Here is a 19,880-nt window from a genome sequence, read left to right as displayed (position 1 = left end):
AGAATTTGGCAGTACGTCTAAACGGCCTCACAACCACAGACCATGTGAAACCACTCCAACCCAGAAAATCCACATCTGCCTTCTTCATCTGCAGGATTGTCTGAGACCAGCCACCCTGATGAAACTGAGGAGTATTTCTGTCTGCAATAAAGCCCTTTTGTGGGGTTAAACTCTGATTGGTTGGGCTTTTGACACCTAAAAGTAGTTTTGGGTGTCAGGGAAAGTATATGGAGTAAAAAGTAAATTATTTTCTTTAGGAATGTAGTGAAGTAAAAGTAAAAGTAGTCAAAAATATAAATAGTAAAGTAAAGCCCAGATACCCATAAAACCTACTTAAGTTGTACTTTAAAGTATTTTTACTTAAGTAATGTACTTTACACCACTGGTTAAAACTTAACAGTGGAGGTAATTAGCTAGTTCAATATACCTGGAAAAAATTACATATTATTAGCTGTTCGCTAGCAGTAAATGTATTTTCTTTGGTTGCATAAACTTTAGTGGGTAGTTTCAGTAGTTAGATACACCACTGACATGGCAAAAACTAATAATAGTAAAAGTAACTACTGAAAACACTACGAAAATTTGAATTCAGTTAATTAAACTACCACCAAGCTACTACAAAATGTAGTTGAATTACTAGTTGAATTACATGTAGTGGAACTACTCCCCGACACTGTCATTATAGAAACTAATGTACAGTATCCATATTAGGACAGCTTGACATTTCCATTGAATTTGTGTCAATCAATGTCATTTAATCTACTTCATAACATGATATAGTAATTCACTGTTCAATAAGCTCAGGGCCCTGGTTCTGAACCCCACCCCGTGAAACTGGGTCCTGGACTTCCTGATGGGCTGCCTCAACACAGGGGCCCCACAAGGGTACGTGCTCAGCCCCCTTCTGTACTCCCTGATGCATAGCCATGCATGCCTCCAACTCAATCATCACGTTTTCAGACGACACAACCGTAGTAGGCCTGACGAGATAGCCTACAGGGAGGAGGTGAGGGCCCTGGCAGAGTGGTGCCTGGAAAATAACCTCTCCCTCAACGTCAACAAATGAAGGAGCTGATCGTGGACTTCAAGAGACAGCAGAGGGAGCAAGCCCCCATCCACATCGATGGGACCGCAGTGGAGAAGGTGAAACGCTTCAAGTTCCTCGATGTACACATCAATGACAATCTGAAATGATCCACCCAGTGTGGTGAGGAAGGCGCAACAGTGCCTCTTCAACCTCAAGAGGCTGAAGAAATTCGGCTTGACCCCTAAGACCCTCAAACTTTTTCAGAGCACCATTGAGAGTATCCTATTGGGCTGTATCACAGCAGGATACTGCAACTGCACTGCCCGCAACCGCAGGGATATCTCCAGAGGGTGGTGTGGTCTGCTGAACGCATCACCGGGGGCACACTGCCTGCCCTCCAGGAAACCTACAGCACCCAATGTCACAGGAAGGCCAAAAGGATTACCAAGAACATCAATCACACGAGCCACTGCCTGTTCACCCCGCTATCATCCAGAAGGCGAGGTCAGTACAGGTGTATCAAAGCAGGGAGCGAGAGACTTGAAAAACAGCTTCTATCTCTAGTCCATCAGACTGTTAAAAAGCCATCACTGGCCTCCACCCATTACCCTGCCCTGAACTAAGTCATTGTCACTAGCCGGCTACCATCTGGTTACTCAACCCTGCGCCTTAGAGGCTGCTGCCCTATATACAAAGACATGGAATTACCGGTCACTTTAATAATGTATACATACGGTTTTACTCATTTCATGTGTATATACTGTATTCTAGTCAACTATTGCTGCATAAATACTATTCTATCCTACGTATTCTACAGATAAACTAAATATTCTATCCACATACTGTCCATAATGTCTATACATCACATCATATTTATTTGTACTCCAAATAAATACAGTACCAGTCAAAGGTTTGGACACACCCCTACACATTCAAGGGTTTATCTTTATTTTCCTATTTTCTACATTGTAAAATAATAGTGAAGACATTAAAACTATGAAATAACACATGGAATCATGTAGTAATATTTTAAATTCTTCAAGTAGCCACCCTTTGCCTTGATGACAACTTTGCACATGCTTGGCATTCTCTCAACCAGCTTCATGAGGTAGTCACCTGGAATGTTTATCCAACAGGAGTTCATACATATGCTGAGCACTTGTTGGCTGCTTTTCCTTCACTCTGCGGTCCAACTCATCCCAAACCATCTCAATTGGGTTGAGGTTGGGTGATTGTGGAGGCCAGGTCATCTGATGGCTCTCCTTATCAATCAAATACACACCCTGGAGGTGTGTTTTAGGTCATTGTCCTGTTGAAAAACAAATGATAGTCCCACTAAGCACAATCCTGATGGGATGGCTTATCGCTGCAGAATGCTGTAGTAGCCAAGCTGGTTAAGTGTGCCTTGAATTTTAAATAAATCACTGACATTGTCACCAGCAAAGCACCCCCACACCACCTCCTCCGTGTTTCACAGTTGGAACGACACATAAGGAGATCATCCATTCACCTATTCTGTGTCTCACAAAGACACGGCGGTTGTAAACAAAAATCTCAAATTTGGACTCATCAGACCAAGGTACAGATTTCCACCAGTCTAATGTCCACTGCTCGTGTTTCTTGGCCCAAGCAAGTCTCTTCTTATTATTGGTGTCCTTTAGTAGTGATTTCTTTGCAGCAATTTGACCATGAAGGCCTGATTCACACAGTCTCCTCTGAACAGTTGATGTTGTCTGTTACTTGAAGCATTTATTTGGACTGCAATCTGAGGTGCAGTTAATTGCCGATTTCTGAGGCTGGTAACTCTAATGAATGTATCCTCTGAAGCAGAGGTAACTCTGGGTCTTCCTTTCCTGTGTCAGTCCTCATGAAAGCTAGTTACCTCACAGCGCTTGATGGTTTTTGCGACTGTACTTGAAGAAACGTTCAAAGTTTTCGAAATTTCCCACATTGACTGACCTTCATGTCTTAAAGTAATGATGGACTCTCGTTTCTCTTTGCTTATCTGAGCTTTTCTTGCCATAATATGGATAGTTGGGCTATCTTCTGTATACCACCCTCGTATACCACCCACCCTGAAATATACCACCCACCCTGAAAAAGGCTCACCTTCATGAAGCTGGTTGAGAAAATGCCAAGGGTGTGCAAAGCTGTCATCAAGGCAAAGGGTGGCTACTTTGAAGAATCTCAAATATAAAATATATTTTGATTTGTTTAACACTTTTTTGGTTACTACATGGTTACTACTTTATGTGTTATTTCATAGTTTTGATGTCTTCACTATCATTATAAACGTAGAAAGTAGTCAAATCAAAAAAAATCCCTGCAATGGGTAGTACTTCACTGGTACTGTATATATGTTTATACATTGCTCATCCTAATATTTATACATTTCTTAATTCCATTATTTTACCTTTAGATCTGTGTGTATTGTGTATTCTTAGATATTACTGCATTGCTGGAGCTAGGAAAACAAGCATTTCGCTACACCCGCAACAACATCTGCTAAATATGTGTATGTGACCAATACAATTTTAATTGATTTTATATAGTTTAATTACAAACATACCTTCCTCTCTCCACAGAATGTTTGCCACTGAAAGGAAGACAAGAAAAGAAAGACCAAGAATGTGCATTAGTGGGAAATCGATGATTGTCCCTTTTTGAGCATTCACACACCAACTAAGATAAAACAAAATGAATGTTTTATGAAAAGTCTCTCTCCAATAGAAACCCCCAGTTTGAGAATAATTTGATACCAAACACTTGAGGGCGAAACACAGTGCAGGTGTTATATTGTAAATACACAAATACACAAAAAACGTTTTCCAACCTTTGTTCTTGTTTTGTTGTTAGCCCCACTAAAAAGCCATCCTTAGAAATCTGTACCATGTACTACAAAAGCATGTACCACGTGCTATTAAATTGACATGATATTGAATCAAATAAATGCACACCTCAGGTAATTATCCATCAATAAATATATGTTTTACATTTTACATATCATCAAATCTACATATATCTCAAGCGTAAATGAGTTCTAGAGGTCATTAAAGAGGATTATTTTGTGAGACTATTTTTGGCTGACTAAAACTGCCGTAATTTCTCATTAAATTCACTTGGAGACAACTAATGACATGGAATTGGAAACTACAGCTGCATAATAACCAAGCGGCTTTAATGCATGAACTGGAATACAACCCCACAAAGCCCTCAAAGCCTTTTGAGATGAGAGTGATGTGCCTCTTAAAAGGATGTGGTCATTTCGCGACGAGTACAGATGAACACCCAGAGCCTGTGTACTGAGTGCCTGTGTCTATCACAGAAAATGTGAAGATGTTGCCATTCAGGAGCAGATGCAAATAACAGACCCATTTCTTTGTCTTGACTATCCTCATTTTCCCGCTGTATAAGCGCGATGACCTTCTCCTATTGTTCATCCATCCCACAACCCCCTCTGTTTCCATTCCATCTTCCATTTTCCTGACCGTCTGCAAACCAATCTCGGGCCCCAATTCAGTTCTGATTTTAATCTCCCCCTATTCTGATGCTGCTCATTCTCTCACCCTCTCTTCTGCTGTGTGGAGAGTGATGGAGAGAATAGAGAAAGATAGAAAAAAAAAAAAAGAAGCTTTGGCAGTGGCATGACAGACCTGTTAGTCAAGCCTAATCTTTCAAAAGTGCTTCGTCAAGTCCCACTCTGTTGTACTCATGCATACATTTTGTTCTCATTAAAAAGTTACACAAGAGAACTGATGTAGAGGAATGATTAACATGGGAAGAAAAGGGGAGTGTTAGGGAAACGCTGCACTGTTCCAGTTTCTGGTGATGTTCCAAAAATTGTCAGATTGGTACTGCTGGGGGAAATGGAGGAAGGAGTATGGTAGTGAGATGAGATCTTGGTGCCCAAGTCTTTTCCAATAAAGCAATGATTAGATGCTATTCATCACAAGGCAGAAAGATTGTGCTCGTTCTAAAACATACGAGTGGCCCCCACATCACATTCGTCATCCATATTAGAAAACAGCTATGTGCCACTTTCAGCGGCGGCGGATTTCACTACACCGGTCCTGAATAACTGTTCCCAAATGAAGAGCGTCAGAATTTTGCAGTCGTCAGGCGGACTCGACACTCCCCACACAACAACACCTTCCCGTCAGCAAGGTTACAACACAAACTCGATTTGTTTACAAGGGCACACGGATGCGACATTTGGGCACAGTGCCTGTGGATAGGAACATCCTGGCATCACAGCCAGCAGACTTCCTGACTGCATTAACAGGTGAAGCCAGGCAGCCCCAGCTTAGCTAATTAGGCTGGCAGATGCAAATAGGAAAAGGCATCGTGACACAGTCGCCCTGGGTGTCTTCCTCTCTGTTCTTCTCCCACTGTGATTCATTGGATTTATCAGCCTATGTTTGGGATTGAGTCGCCTGGCAACATTGGCACGTTGTGTCTGCTTTGTGTGTCAGTTGTTATGCAAATTGACCTGGCAGCGTTGTATAATCGAGACTGAGGATATGTTTTAATTATGGCTGGCTATAAATACCTTTGTCCAAATACTGCCTGGATTTATTGACATGATGATGACACTGTTGTGGTGAGCTGAATGTTCCATGTACAGCTCAGTAGCTCAGCTCAGTATTTCATATGGATCCATTACTACACATTAACATTTGTGTTTCATGGTCTGACTGTTTTGGATCGATAGAAATGTATGGAAAGATTGAAAAATATGTTTCTAAAATGCCATACAAAGAATTGAGAGAATGTGATTACCTACACTAAATATGGACATGTAATGTTTTTAAAGGGAAAGATGAATAGTCTGTTCAGACACGAAATGTAAAGTTTTTCCCACTAACAACTATGCTGTATCACCACCAACTTAAGTGTATATCAACCTAAATGTTTCCTGTTCCAATTCCATGAAACGCTGTAAATGGATTAATGTTCAACTAGGGTTTTTTTGTTTTTTTTTGTTGCTGCAGTTACTTTTAGCAGCTTAATCCTGAAGATTTAAGGACGCTTCATTACTGGAGGGATAACTTTAGCTGGATTGAGAAACACCCTGGTCATACTATACAGAGTAATGCTGAAATGGAATTCTTCAAAGGCACAAGACAGTTCTATAATTGGAGGTTGAAGTCTCTGGAGAGAACTGACTACAGTGGGAGAAAGTATTCTTTTTTAAGAAGAAAATATCCAACCGTTTAATCCTGGGTTGGAAATATCCGTGAATATTTCAAAAGTGCAAGTAATTGGTCAGCGAGAAGTTGAAACGCCCATTGAAAATCTGGTCCCGCATGGAGCTACCCATGTGATTTTACATCGTCAGGAGAAAAAGCAGGATAAATGTGTTGGAATGTTTCAAATAAGTACTTTCCAGACAGCAATATGTTAAGTCTCCCAGTGATGGAAACTTCCCTTTTTGAATTGTAGCCTCACTGTACATTTTGAATCATATATACAATGAGTATACAAAACACCATCTTAACATTGAGTTTCACCACCTTTTGCCCTCAGAACAGCCTCAATTCGTCAGGGCATGCTCTACAAGGTGTCGAAAACATTCCACAGGGATGCTGTTGTTGACCATGTTGACTCCAATGCTTCCCACAGTTGTGTGAAGTTGGCTGGATGACGTTTAGGTGGAGGAGCATTCTTGATATGCACGGGAAACTGAGAGTGAAAAACACAGTAGTGTTGCAGTTCTTGACACACTCAAACCGGTGCGCCTGGCACCTACTACCAAATCAAATCGAATCAAAATCAAATCAAAGTATTGGCCCCTACCATACCCCATTCAAAGGCACTTCAATATTTAGTATTTTAAAAGAAGGATTGAAGCAGGAGATGAGAAGCAGGTACAGGGAGTGAAGGTTTAATAACTGACGGACATGAAACAGAACAGGAACTGCGTCTGGACAGGAACACATAACAATTAATGAGGACACCGGGAACAACACCGAGGAACAGACAGATATACAGGGGCAATCAACCACGTGAAGGAGTCCAGGTGAGTCCAATGAGCGCTGCTGCGGGTAATGATGGTGAAAGGTGCGTGTAAAGACGGGTAACCTGGCGCCCTCTCTGATTGGCACACTTACACAATCCATGTCTCAATTGTCAAAAGATTAAACATCCTTCTTTAATATCTCTTCTCCTTTATCTACACTGATTGAAGAGGATTTACAAGGGATCATAGCTTTCACCTTGATTCACCGGGTCAGTCCATGTCATGGAAAGAGCAGGTGTTCTTAATGTTTTGTACACTCAGTGTATATCTCTCTATTATGTGTGGGAATACTTTGGAACAATTTTCCAAAATTACAATATCTTGGAGCTGATTTGCTGGTGTTTTTACAGTGTTTTATGTCCAACAATTAAACAAATATTATTATACACAGTACCTGTGAAAAGTTTGGACACACTTACTCATACAAGGGTTTTTCTTTATTTTTACTATTTTCTAAATGTTTTAATGATAGTGAAGACATCAAAACGAAAATGAAATAACACATATGGAATCAAGTAGCAATCAAAAAAGTGTTAAACAAATGAAAATATATTTTATATTTGAGATTATTCAAAGTAGCCACCCTTTGCCTTTATGACAGTGTTGCACACTCTTGGCATTCTCTCAACCAGCTTCATGAGGTAGTCACCTGGAATGTATTTCAATTAACAGGTGTGCCTTGTTGAAAGTTCATTTGTGGAATTTCTTTCCTTCTTAATGCGTTTGAGCCAATCAGTTATGTTGTGACAATGTAAGGGTGGGATACAGAAGATAGCCTTATTTGGTAAAAGACCAAGTGCATATTATGGCAAGATAAGCTCAAATGAGCAAAGAGAAATGAGAGTCCATCATTACTTTAAGACAGGAAGGTCAGTCAATGTGGGAAATTTCAAAAACTTTGAACGTTTCTTCCAGTGATGTCGCAAAAACCATCAAGCCCTATGATGAAACTGCCTCTCATGAGGACTGCCATGGGAAAGGAAGACCCAGAGTTACCTCTGCCGCAGAGGATATGTTCATTTGCTGGTGACATTGTCAGTGATTTATTTACAATTCAAGGCACACTTCACGAGCATGGCTACCACAGCATTCTGCAGCGATACGCCATCCCATCTGGTTTGCGCTTAGTGGGACTATCATTTGTTTTTCAACAGGACACCTCCAGGCTGTGTAAGGGCTATTTGACCAATAAGGATAGTGATGGAGTGCTGCATTAGATGACCTGGCCTCCACAATCATCCGACCTCAACCAAGTGGAGATGGTTTGGGATGAGTTGGACCGCAGAGAGAAGGAAAAACAGTCAACAAGTGCTCAACATATGTGGAAACTCCTTCAAGACTGTTGGAAAAGCATTCCTCATGAAGCTGGTTGAGAGAATGAAAAGAGTGTGCAAAGCTGTCATCAAGGCAAAGGGTGGCTACTTTGAAGAATCTAAAATATATTTTGATTTGTTTAACACTTTTTGGTTACTACATGATTCCATATGTGTTAATTCATAGTTTTGATGTCTTCACTGTTATTTAACAATGTAGAAAATAGTAAAAATAAAGAAAAACCCTTGAATGAGTAGGTGTACAAACTTTCAACTGGTACTGTATATCTATTTTTAAGAAAGCTTGGGCGGGCCAACTAAAATGTGGCCTGTGGGTCGCCAGTTGGGGAACCATACCTCTATACCCTACCCTACATGTTCTTAATGTTTTGTACACAGTGTACTTACGTCTGGGAGAAAAGTGACAGCCTTCACTGAGTTGTCATAATGCCACACACTGGCCTTACAATACAAGGTCTTGATGATTCATTGAAATTGGCAAGTTAGTGCTGGGCCGTAAAATAAAACTGTGGTTCTCCCATTCAAAATACCCTATAAAGCCAAAATCACCCCAAAAAATAAATGTGAGAGAGCGTCAATTTATTTACACTGCGTAGTGTAGTCTACTTAGCATAGGGAAGATCATAACAATTCCTCTAATTCCTTTTCTACAAATGACCCAAGCAATTTATCTTCTTATTTTACCAGCATTGCTCTGCGTAGACACAAGAAAAATAGACTTGCTTTCTAATTTGATGCGCTATGACGCCATAGACACCGTTGGCTCTGGAGCCCATCTGTTTTCTTTCGTTCACATCTGTGCATTCTAATTCCAGTGTGTACACGCTCGTAAAAAAAAAGCTTTACGTTTGATTTCGGCTTAAGGCTGATTCAACTAAGGGCTCGATAATTTGTTGAATTAGGTGTGTTAGTGCTGGGGTATAACAAAAGTCTGCACTCCCTATGGGTTTCCTGGACCAAAATACTTTTGTAAATGCTTCACAATAATGCACCATACATGCATGACACAAGCTCAAGGATGCCATACAAAGGCCTTACAAATGCTTCACAATGGAGCACCTGCAGATAGACCCACAGCCAGAGAGACAGACCCACAGCCAGCCAGACAGACAGTCCCACAGCCAGCCAGCCAGACAGATCCACATCCAGACAGACAGACCCACAGCCAGACAGACAGACCCACAGCCAGACAGACAGACCCACAACCAGACCCACAGACATACATGCAGACAGACAGACAGACAGACAGAGTTGCTTTAGACAAGTGTTGTCAAAAGTGGCGTAACACATTCAGTGACAGACAGTCATCTCAAAGCTGGAGCCTTCATAGACACAGCCTCTCCAGGACTGTGGCATCACCTGTTACAGTGTGTGACTGTGCACCATTTGGCCGCCAAGCGCCGCACATCATGAAATTGCCTCATTTTTGACAAGCCTTGGTGACAGAAAAGCTGCCTTCCTCAGAAATGGCCGAATGAATAAAAGATAAATGGCTGCTAGCCCTAGCCCAGGGGATATGAAGGTCAGTGTCATCAAAAGCCCTGGACAGACAGGGACAGACAGACAGACACAGACAGACAGACAGACAGACAGACAGACAGACAGACAGACAGACAGACAGACAGACAGACAGACACAGACAGACAGACAGACACAGACAGACAGACAGACAGACACAGACAGACAGACACAGACAGACAGGCAGACAGACAGACAGACAGACAGGGACAGACAGACAGACAGGGACAGACAGGGACAGACAGACACAGACAGACAGACACAGACACAGACACAGACAGACAGACAGACAGACAGACAGACAGACAGACAGACAGACAGACCTACACAGACAGACCCACACAGACAGACAGACCGACAGACAGACAGGCCATGGCACTGCTGTTGCTGGCACCACAGGTTAAGTTTCTGCATAGCTTGGGACTGTGAACCATGGCCAACACAGTGTGAAAGCTTGATGTGATCAACTGTGTTAGGCATCGAATGACACAAACTTGCACACACACTCGTTGACCCACACACACACACACATTGACACACGCATTAACACACTCAAGTCGCCCCACACCCAAACACACATACAGTACTGACATGCATACACCGTAGGCCCATGTCCCTCTCTCTGTGCCTTGGCTGGTGTTAACCTAAACCAACACCAACAAAAGAACCTGCCTCACGAACATCCGACACTCCAGAAATAATTGCCGAACAATTTTGAAGTGCAGGGCAGATATTTGTGCTATTTTAGCAGCAGTTCCTGCCAGATTAATTGCGCTCCACCACGGGTGACAGTTGACTAAAGACCACTCTGAATATAGTCTGCTCATTTATTCGACGGCGATGAAGCGCACCAACGACGTCAAGAAAACAATTAACTTTAACGTGGTGACGAGAAGCAGGTTTTTGACTTTGAACGAGCTCTGGGTGAATCTGCTGAGTTGTGTTCATTTTTCGCTCAGACTATCATGTCTCTCACCTCATCTGCTGCTTACTATTACGATGACCACTTCAGCAATCTATCAACACTATGTTGAATAAGGCTTTCAAAATGTCACATTTATTTCTATAAACTAGATATCTGATGTATGGACCATTTATGTAGCCGAATGAGCCATTTGCAAGTGATAACTCACAAATTGGAAATAGTGGACAGGAGAAAATAAAATATAAGATGTGGAATGACATCACATCTAACTAAAAATGGAATGGATGATATGAGAGAGACCAAGCTCTAACAAATGCTGGTAGACTGCATTGGGGATGAGGTTGTATCGTTGTTTCATTGTTTCGTTCCCAGATGGGAGGTCATTGAGGGGCTGACATCTACTGAGGAACAGCAGACAGTTATCCAATCGGAGAGAGGGATGGTGGGAGGAGAGGGAGGCAGGAAAGAGAGAATGGGGAGATATCTAGGAATAGGTTTTCTAAGGTTAAAGTCTGCCAGCCTAGGGACAATAGTTACCCTGGTTATATGGAGGGCATTTCACACAGACCATATCACATGCGTCAGCTGATCACAAGTCTCTGTGTTTGCTTTTTTGTGCCGTTATTAGGAGAGGAGAGAATTAGCGACAACGTGGTCACAATCATTGGTTGAACTTAAAAAACTGATTTTGACATTTTGGAAAGGCCAACAATAATGACAGAGTCAATGAATGGGACTGTGTCTGATCTGAGCACGTATTTGTATCATAATTCTATGTTGTCTCTTAAGGCCACCGTATAATTTCTCCTAAAGCTGTATTCATTTCAATTAAAGAAGATTCTGAGCTGAAAATAAACTTTAGGATTCTACACAACACGACCATTAACATTGTACTAGAACAGGTACCATTGGTCTCTGTAGCCTAACCACCTGAGCACTAGATAATACAGAATGTAGCTATCTCTGTTATTTCTCTAGCATAAGTTCTATTATTACTTTGGAGGTTATAAACTATTAAGAGACTGGATGAATTATTTAGTGTTTTGAGCTGCGTGTCTCCATTATCCCCAGGAAAGGACACACAGACAGACAGAGGGACAAAGTAGACATCATGACATACGGGTCTTGCGCGCCGAGTCCTCCACAAACAGAGAGGAGATGTCCTCGTCCAACCCGGCGTCGTTTTTGGCAATGCAGCTGTATGCCCCTGTGTCCTCGAAGTGTACGTTGCTGATGTGCACCTCGCTTCCGTTAGCTGTTTGACAAAAAATAACACGAGTGCGTGTTCACACACATGCACACACACACACAGACAGACACACACGCAGGCACGTACACACATTGTCAGTAAGTGTGACACAGACAAATAAAATACCATTTGCAGTTCCTCTCTCAGCGACGCCTGGCAATTTTTATCAAAGTCACCCTTACATAACTGATTCTAATAAGATAGGAGACAGGACAGTGAGGTGTTTTAACAGAATTGGAAGAAGTCAAATTGCGAGACTTTTAAGAGTTGTCCCATGCAGTGGGAGTCACTGTGTATTGAGTTGATCTAGTTGTCGCTAACGCTAGGGTGTCTGCACATCTGGGGAATGATTTAGGTGTGACACCACTGAGAACTGATTCAGGGGTTGAACACTGGACCTTTCATTCATGCAGAAGAAAGCATTAGGTTAACACATTAGGTATATCCAGTATACTAAACCAGGGTTATGTTCAGTAGGTGGAAAAAGCTTTGAAATGGAGTGAACCAGAGAGGTAACAGCTGTCCAATAATTCAAATCCAATTTTATTTGTCACATGCGCCGAATACCTTGTGGTGAAATGCTTACTTGCAAGCCCTTAACCAACAATGCAGTTTTAAGAAAATACCCCCCCCCCAAAAAAAAAGTAAGAGATAAGAAAAATATATAATTAAAGAGCAGCAGTAAATAACAATAGCGGGGCTATGTACAGGCTTTCCCGGTACAGAGTCAATGTGTCAATGTACGGGGGCACCAGTGTCGAGGTAATTGAGGTAATTATGTACATACAGGTAGGGTTATTAAAGTGGCTATGCATAGATAATAGCAGAGAGTAGCAGCAGTGTGTGCAAATAGTCTGGGTAGCCATTTGATTAGCTAGTTCAGAAGTCTTATGACTTGGGGATAGAAGCTGTTTGGAAGCCTCCTGGACTTAGACTTGGCGCTCCGGTAACGCTTGCCGTGCAGTACCAGAGAGAACAGTCTATGACTAGGGTGGCTGGAGTCTTTGACTATTTTTAGGACCTTCCTCTGACACCGCTTGGTATGGAGGTCCTGGATGACAGGAGCTTGGCCCTGGTGTTGTACTGGGCCATACGCACTACCTTCTGTAGTGCCTTGCGGTCGGAGGCCGAGCAGTTGCCATACCAGAAAGTGATGCAACCCATCAGGATGCTCTCGATGGTGCAGCTGTAAAACCTTTTGAGGATCTGGGGACCCATGCCAAATCTTTTCAATCTCCTAAGGGGGAATAGGTTTTGTCGTGCCCTCTTCACGACTGTCTTGGTGTGTTTGGACCATGTTAGTTTGTTGGTGATGTGGACGCCAAGGAACTTGAACAGGAGGGGACTGAGCACGCACCCGAGGGGCCCCCGTGTTGAGGATCAGCTTGGTGAATGTGTTGTTACCTACCATTACCACCGGGGGGCGGCCCGTCAGAAAGTCTAGGATCAAGTTGCAGAAGGAGATGTTAAGTCCCAGGGTCCTTAGCTTTGAGGGCACTATGGTGTTGAACGCTGAGCTGTAGCCAATGAATAGTATTCTCACATAGGTGTTCCTTTTGTCCAGGTGGGAAAGGGCAGTGTGGAGTGCAATAGAGATTGCATCATCTGTGGATCTGTTTGGGTGGTATGCAAATTGGAGTGGGTCTATGGTTTCTGGGATAATGGTGTTGAAGTGAGCCATGACCAGCCTTTCAAAGCATTTCATGGCTACAGACTACAGTGCAGACTACATTTCATGGCTACAGTGCTACGGGTCGGTAGTCATTTAGGCAGGTTACCTTAGTGTTATGTGGCACAGGGGCTATGGTGGTCTGCGTGAAAAATGTTGGTATTTCAGACACAGACACGGAGAGGCTGAAAATGTCAGTAAAGACACTTGCCAGTTGGTCAGCGCATGCTCGGAGTACATGTCCTGGTAATCCGTCTGGCCCAGCGGCCTTGTGAATGTTGACTTGTTTAAAGGTCTTACTCACATCGGCTGCAGAGAGCGTGATCACACAGTCATCCAGAACAGCTGACGCTGTCATGCATGTTTCAGTGTTACTTGCCTCGAAGCAAGCATAGAAGTTATTTAGCTCATGTGGTAGGCTCATGCCACTGGGCAGCTTTCGGCTGTGCTTCCTTTTGTAGTCTGTAATAGTTTTCAAGCCCTGCCACAGCCGAAGAGTGTTGGAGCCGGTGTAGTACGATTCGATCTTAGTCCTCTATTGACACTTTGCCTGTTTGATGGTTCGTCGGATTGCATAGCGGGATTTCTTGTAAGCTTCCAGGCTAGAGTCCCACTCCATGAAAGCGGCAGCTCTACCCTTTAGCTCAGTGTGAATGTTGCCTGTAATCCATGGCTTCTGGTTGGGGTATGTACGTACAGTCACTGTGGTGACGACGTCCTCGATGCACTTATTGATAAATCCAGTGACTGATGTGGTGTACTCCTCAATGCCATCGGAAGAATCCCGGAACATATTCCAGTCTGTGCTTGCCAAACATTAGTTTAGCATCTGCTTCATCTGACCACTTTTTTATGAGTCACTGTTGCTTCCTGCTTTAATTTTTGCTTGTAAACAGAAATCAGGAGGATAGAGTTGTGGTCAGATTTGCCAAAATGGAGGGCGAGGGAGAGCTTTGTACGCGTCTCTGTGTGTGGAGTAAAGGTGGTCAAGAATTTTTTTCCCCTCTGGTTGCACATTTAACATGCTGATAGAAATGAGGTAAAACTGTTTTATGTTTTCCTGCATTAAAGTCATCGGCCACTAGGAGTGCCACCTCTGGATGAACGTTTTTCTGTTTGCTTATGGCGGAATACAGCTCATTTAGAGCGGTTTTAGTGCCAACCTCGCTCTGTGATGGAATGTAGACAGCTACAAAAAATACACATGGAAACTCTCTAGGTAGACAGTGTGGTCTACAGCTTATCATGAGATACTCTACCGCAGGCGAGCAAAGCTTGAGACTTCCTTAGATATTGTGCACCAGCTGTTGTTTACATAAATGGATAGGCCCCCCCAGTGTCTTACCAGAGGCTGCTGTTCTGTCTTGCCAATAGAGTGTATAACCCGCCAGCTGTATGTTCTTAATGTCGTCATTCAGCCGCGATTCGGTGAAACTTAAGATAATACTATTTTTAATGTCCTGTTGGTAGGATATATGTGCTTTCAGTTCGTCCCATTTATTTTCCAGCGATTGAATGTTAGCTAGCAGAATGGAAGGCAAGAGCAGATTAGGCACTCGTCGCCTGATCCTCCCAAGGCACCCTGATCTTTTGCCTCAATCTCTATTTCCTTCTCCAGTGAATCACGGGGATCAGGGCCTGGTCGGGTGTCTGCAGTTTATCCCTCGCGTCATACTCATTGAAGAAGAACTCCTCGTCCAATTTGAGGTGAATAATCCCAGTTGATGTCCAGAAGCTCTTTTCGGTCATAAAAGCCGGTAGCAGCCACATTATGTACAAAACAAGTTATGAACAACGCGAAAAAACAAACATATTAGCATGATTGGTTGATAGCATATAAGACGGCAGCCCTACTCTCCAGCGCCATCAGGAATGTAATTACACAGATCTTCCATTTTGGTTGCACAACATTTTGCTTCAGTGTGCCCTACTGAACACTTCTCAGATGTATACCAGCTAGATCTGATAACCCCCTTCCCCCCCAGAAACTAGATTGTACCCACCTTGCAGGGTGAGCTGCTTAGACAGCTTGGTAGCAATGTCCATGCCATTCTTCAGCCATGCCAGTTGTGGGTTGGGGATACCCTCAGCATGGCACCGGAGACTGGCCGTCACCCCTGGCTCCCGGGCCTGGCTCTCTGGGTAGACTCGGATGACGGGAGGAACTGCATTGTGTGAAGAAGGAAGAGAATAAAAGAGAGGAGATAAATGCAGGCCCACATACTCCATTGAAATTGAAAGGGCTTTTGAGGATCGAGGCAGCCTTATTGGATGAGAAGTTTTCTTTTAGAGTGTCTGCCAAGTCCATTTAACTTCTCACTCTGCATTAACATACTATCAATAGGATCAAGTGCATTTCCAGCATACACTGAATGCCGTTAAAAACATTGGTGTGCTCAGCGAGAACCGCTCAAACCAAACTAATCTAGATCAATAAAAGAGACCTCGGTGGGGCTAGGCCATTGATTCTGTGCAACATTTTGTCACTTGTTAACACAGGTTCATCACTTGTTAACACAGCCACAAAGTCATAAACACTGCCAATTTCTACAATATATCTACTGATTTTAAATCTAACCCTAACCCTAAACCTAAACCTAACCATAACCTTAATCACACTGCTAACCTTATGCCTTATCGTAACCTTCAATTATTTTTTCATACCTTTTTACAAGTTAGCCTCTTTGTGGTTGTGTTATCTAGTCAAAACCTCAGGCAAGGGGATGGAAGGGAAGGAGCTGAAAGAAGTAACAGATTTCTATAACACTTTTTTGGTAAAACTGTGTTTGACAGAAATGCCAGTAATACCATTAAAAATAGACTTCCAAAAGAGCAGTAACACCAAGGCTGCAGACTAGAGTGCGACCCTGGCAGGCTGTCATTGGAAATTGAAGAGGAGGGCCACTGGATGCAAAGAATACTTCCTGTTGGCTTGATTGGGGAGAGGAAGTCTTTGGCCAGACAGGTGAGTGTGAGACTACAGGGTAGTTTGGTTCCATGGCCATCTGCTTTCCAGTAGCATTCTGGTGCCAACCAGAACCTGGTGCCAACAACCTGCCTCAGCTTGAAGGAATGCCATCCAGGAATGCCACCCAGAACACCAACCGTAACGAGCCATGGAAAGGTGTTAGGTAAAGGTAGGCAGCTGACAGAGCTAACTAACATTGAGTTTAAAATATTGTTTGACTTTATATATCAAGCATCATAAAACGTTACTTTTGTAGGTGTATGCTATGCAAGCGAGTATGTCATTTGTTCAAGTATCAGAGGTGATTCGAAATTTTATTGAACTGGGACCTCGGTTCAATTCCCACCAGTTACACTGATAGCAAGTAATTAGGAGGCCATTTTGGAGGTCATGCTGTCTTTAGACAGGGAATGCCTTTAAACTGCACTGTTCCACTCCCAATGGATATTCTACAGTCAGCATGCCTTGTTTAAAACTTCTTATGGCTGCAATCCCGTTAACGGGATGATATGACAACAGCCAGTGAAAGTGCAGGGCGCAAAATTCAAACAACATACACTCAAACATACATGTATCTTATACCATTTTAAGGGTAATCTTGTTGTTAATCCCACCAAAGTGTCCGATTTCAAATAGGCTTTACAGCGAAAGCACCACAAACGATTATGTTAGGTCACCGCAAAATCACAGAAAAACACAGCTATTTTTCCAGCCAAAGACAGGAGTCACAAAAAGCAGAAATAGAGATAAAATTAATCACTAACCTTTGATGATCTTCATCAGATGACACTCATAGGACTTCATGTTACACAATACATATATGTTTTGTTCGATTAAGTTCATATTTATATCCAAAAACCTCAGTTTACATCGGCGCCATGTTCAGAAATGCCTCCAAAATATCCGGAGAAATTGCAGAGAGCCACGTCAAATAACATAAATACTCATCATAAACTTTGATGAAAGATACATGTTTTACATAGAATTAAAGATAGACTTGTTCTTAATGCAACCGCTGTGTCAGATTTCAAAAATCTTTACGACAAAAGCACAATATTCAATAATCTGAGAACAGCGTTCAGCCACAAAAGTAAGCCATACAGTTACCCGCCAAATTGTACAGTCAACAAAACTCATAAAAAACATTATAAATCTTCACTTACCTTTGCTGATCTTCGTCGGAATGCACTCCCAGGACTCCCACAAGAAACGTTTGTTTTGTTCGGTAATGTCCATCATTTATGTCCAAGTAGCAACTTTTGTTAGCGCGTTTAGTACACATATCCAAACGCTCGTGCAGGTCCAGGCGAACGTCGGACGAAAACTTCAAAAAGTTATATTACAGGTCGAATAAACTTGTCAAACTAAGTATAGAATCAATCTTAAGGATGTTGCTATCATAAATATTCAACAACGTTCCAACCGGAGAATTCCTTTGTGTCTATAGAAGTAATGGAACGCAAGTCGATATCATGTGGAATGCGCGTGACCAGGACCTGGCTCTCTGCAAGACCACTGACTCAAACAGCTCCCATCCGGCTCAACATCACAGTAGAAGCTTCATTCAACGTTCTACAGACTGTTGACATCTAGTGGAAGCCGTAGGAAGTGCAAACAGATCCATATCCTACAGTGTTTTCAATAGGCCATGAGTTGAAAATCGACCAACCTCAGATTTCTCACTTCCTGGTTGGATTTCTTCTCAGGTTTTTGCCTGCCATATGAGTTCTGTTATATTCACAGACATAATTCAAACAGTTTTAGAAACGTCAGAGTGTTTTCTATCCAATACTACTAATAATATGCATAGATTAGCAACTATGACTGAGGAGCAGGCCATTTACTCTGGGCACCTCTGTGTACCTTTCATCCAAGCTACTCAATACTGCCCCTGCAGCCGTAAGAAGATAAGAGGCCCTAAGGTCTTATTAAAACATACATGTATTTCTCCAATAATTTCTTCTTTTTCATGAAAGTAAAACATTTCACAAATATTCCTCTTTGGTGCTCCTCCCCCTCCCAAAAAGCTTTCCGCTGTGCATGCATTTGTAAACACACTTTTTGCTCCTGTTCGAATCACCATTTCCTTTAGCCCCAGACAGGCACAAATTGGAAGGAAATATAGTCAGTGAGATTTTTCCACTCAAATCTAGATTCCGACAGGATTGGAGCCTGATGTCTGCCTAGGAGAGACAAGAGACATAGTTATAGGACGATGGGACATAGCACCATCATAAAACTCCCCAGCTGTCAATCACACAGCAAGCCTCCCCTCTGCACTGGTTGGTTGCAAAGGAAGTGTTTGTGCCACACACACACATAGGCACACACACATTCACGCATCACAAACAGACACACAAACACACCTCTCCCACAAACACACACACAGCCCTTCAGGGGGACAGCCTCGCCTTCATGCTCGAGGATGGTTTCAGATTGACTCTTAGCCCCCTTGAGACCTCTGTCCTCTCTATGTGTTGCATCTCAAGTATCACCACCAAGGCAAGCCCCATTGTAAGTGCCCACAAAGTTTTCTGACCACCCACCATGGAGAAAGCTTTTTCCTTGGCCCAGACTCATCTCTGAGAAGTGATTACTCTTTCAGCAGGCCTGTTCTCACAGCTAGCTCTATGCCACATATAGAGGGTTCCAAACACCAGAGAGCGGGAACCAGACACGGATGCCCCACAGCCCTAGAGACAATGGTGACCACGAATGTGAAAGACGACTTTATGAAATGGAGGGATTCTTTGTGAATACGTATACAAGTTAGACCATGAACATCCCGGGCACAAGTAATGTTCATGTGGCTTATTTCACTAGTTGGCACCGCAATTCCTCAGTGCTGCTTTATTAACTTGTCTGTAAATCATGTGATACTAGTCAATGGAATAATATGTAGAAAGCTAGTAGAGGGAAGATTTTGTTGAGTAATCTGGCTGAAAGCAGTTGTTTTACATTACTGTTATGGATCATAAGCATTCGACCATAATAAATGCATTGCTTACAGCTAAAGTTTTCACATGTTATATTCTTCCTCCCTTTTATATATTATAATGCATTTCTATATAATATAAAGCAGTGGTTATCAAAGTACGTATTAACAGTTAAAGGGGGATGTTGTGACGCATAATTGAGTGAAAGCCCATCAGTGAACACCGATGGCTGTTC

At 42.6% G+C, this 19,880-nt stretch overlaps 1 protein-coding gene across 2 annotated transcripts in view; it reads right to left on the bottom strand.

The window, feature by feature from the left end:
• LOC129858247 (follistatin-related protein 5-like) overlaps nucleotides 1-19,880 on the bottom strand; it is a 225,506-nt gene that overhangs the window by 29,639 nt on the left and 175,987 nt on the right. For both annotated transcript variants that reach the window (XM_055927333.1, XM_055927334.1), the window contains exons 9-11: nucleotides 15,745-15,906; nucleotides 11,944-12,078; nucleotides 3,597-3,623 (exon numbers count right to left, since the gene is read on the bottom strand). In XM_055927333.1, the coding sequence (XP_055783308.1) occupies nucleotides 3,597-3,623; nucleotides 11,944-12,078; nucleotides 15,745-15,906 (324 nt within the window). The remainder of the gene's footprint in view (nucleotides 1-3,596; nucleotides 3,624-11,943; nucleotides 12,079-15,744; nucleotides 15,907-19,880) is intronic.

The sequence above is a fragment of the Salvelinus fontinalis genome, chromosome 6 (genome assembly GCF_029448725.1).
Source record: "Salvelinus fontinalis isolate EN_2023a chromosome 6, ASM2944872v1, whole genome shotgun sequence".
NCBI lineage: Eukaryota > Metazoa > Chordata > Actinopteri > Salmoniformes > Salmonidae > Salvelinus > Salvelinus fontinalis.
Note: the sequence above shows the minus strand (reverse complement) of the source record. Positions and strands in the feature narration are given on the sequence as shown.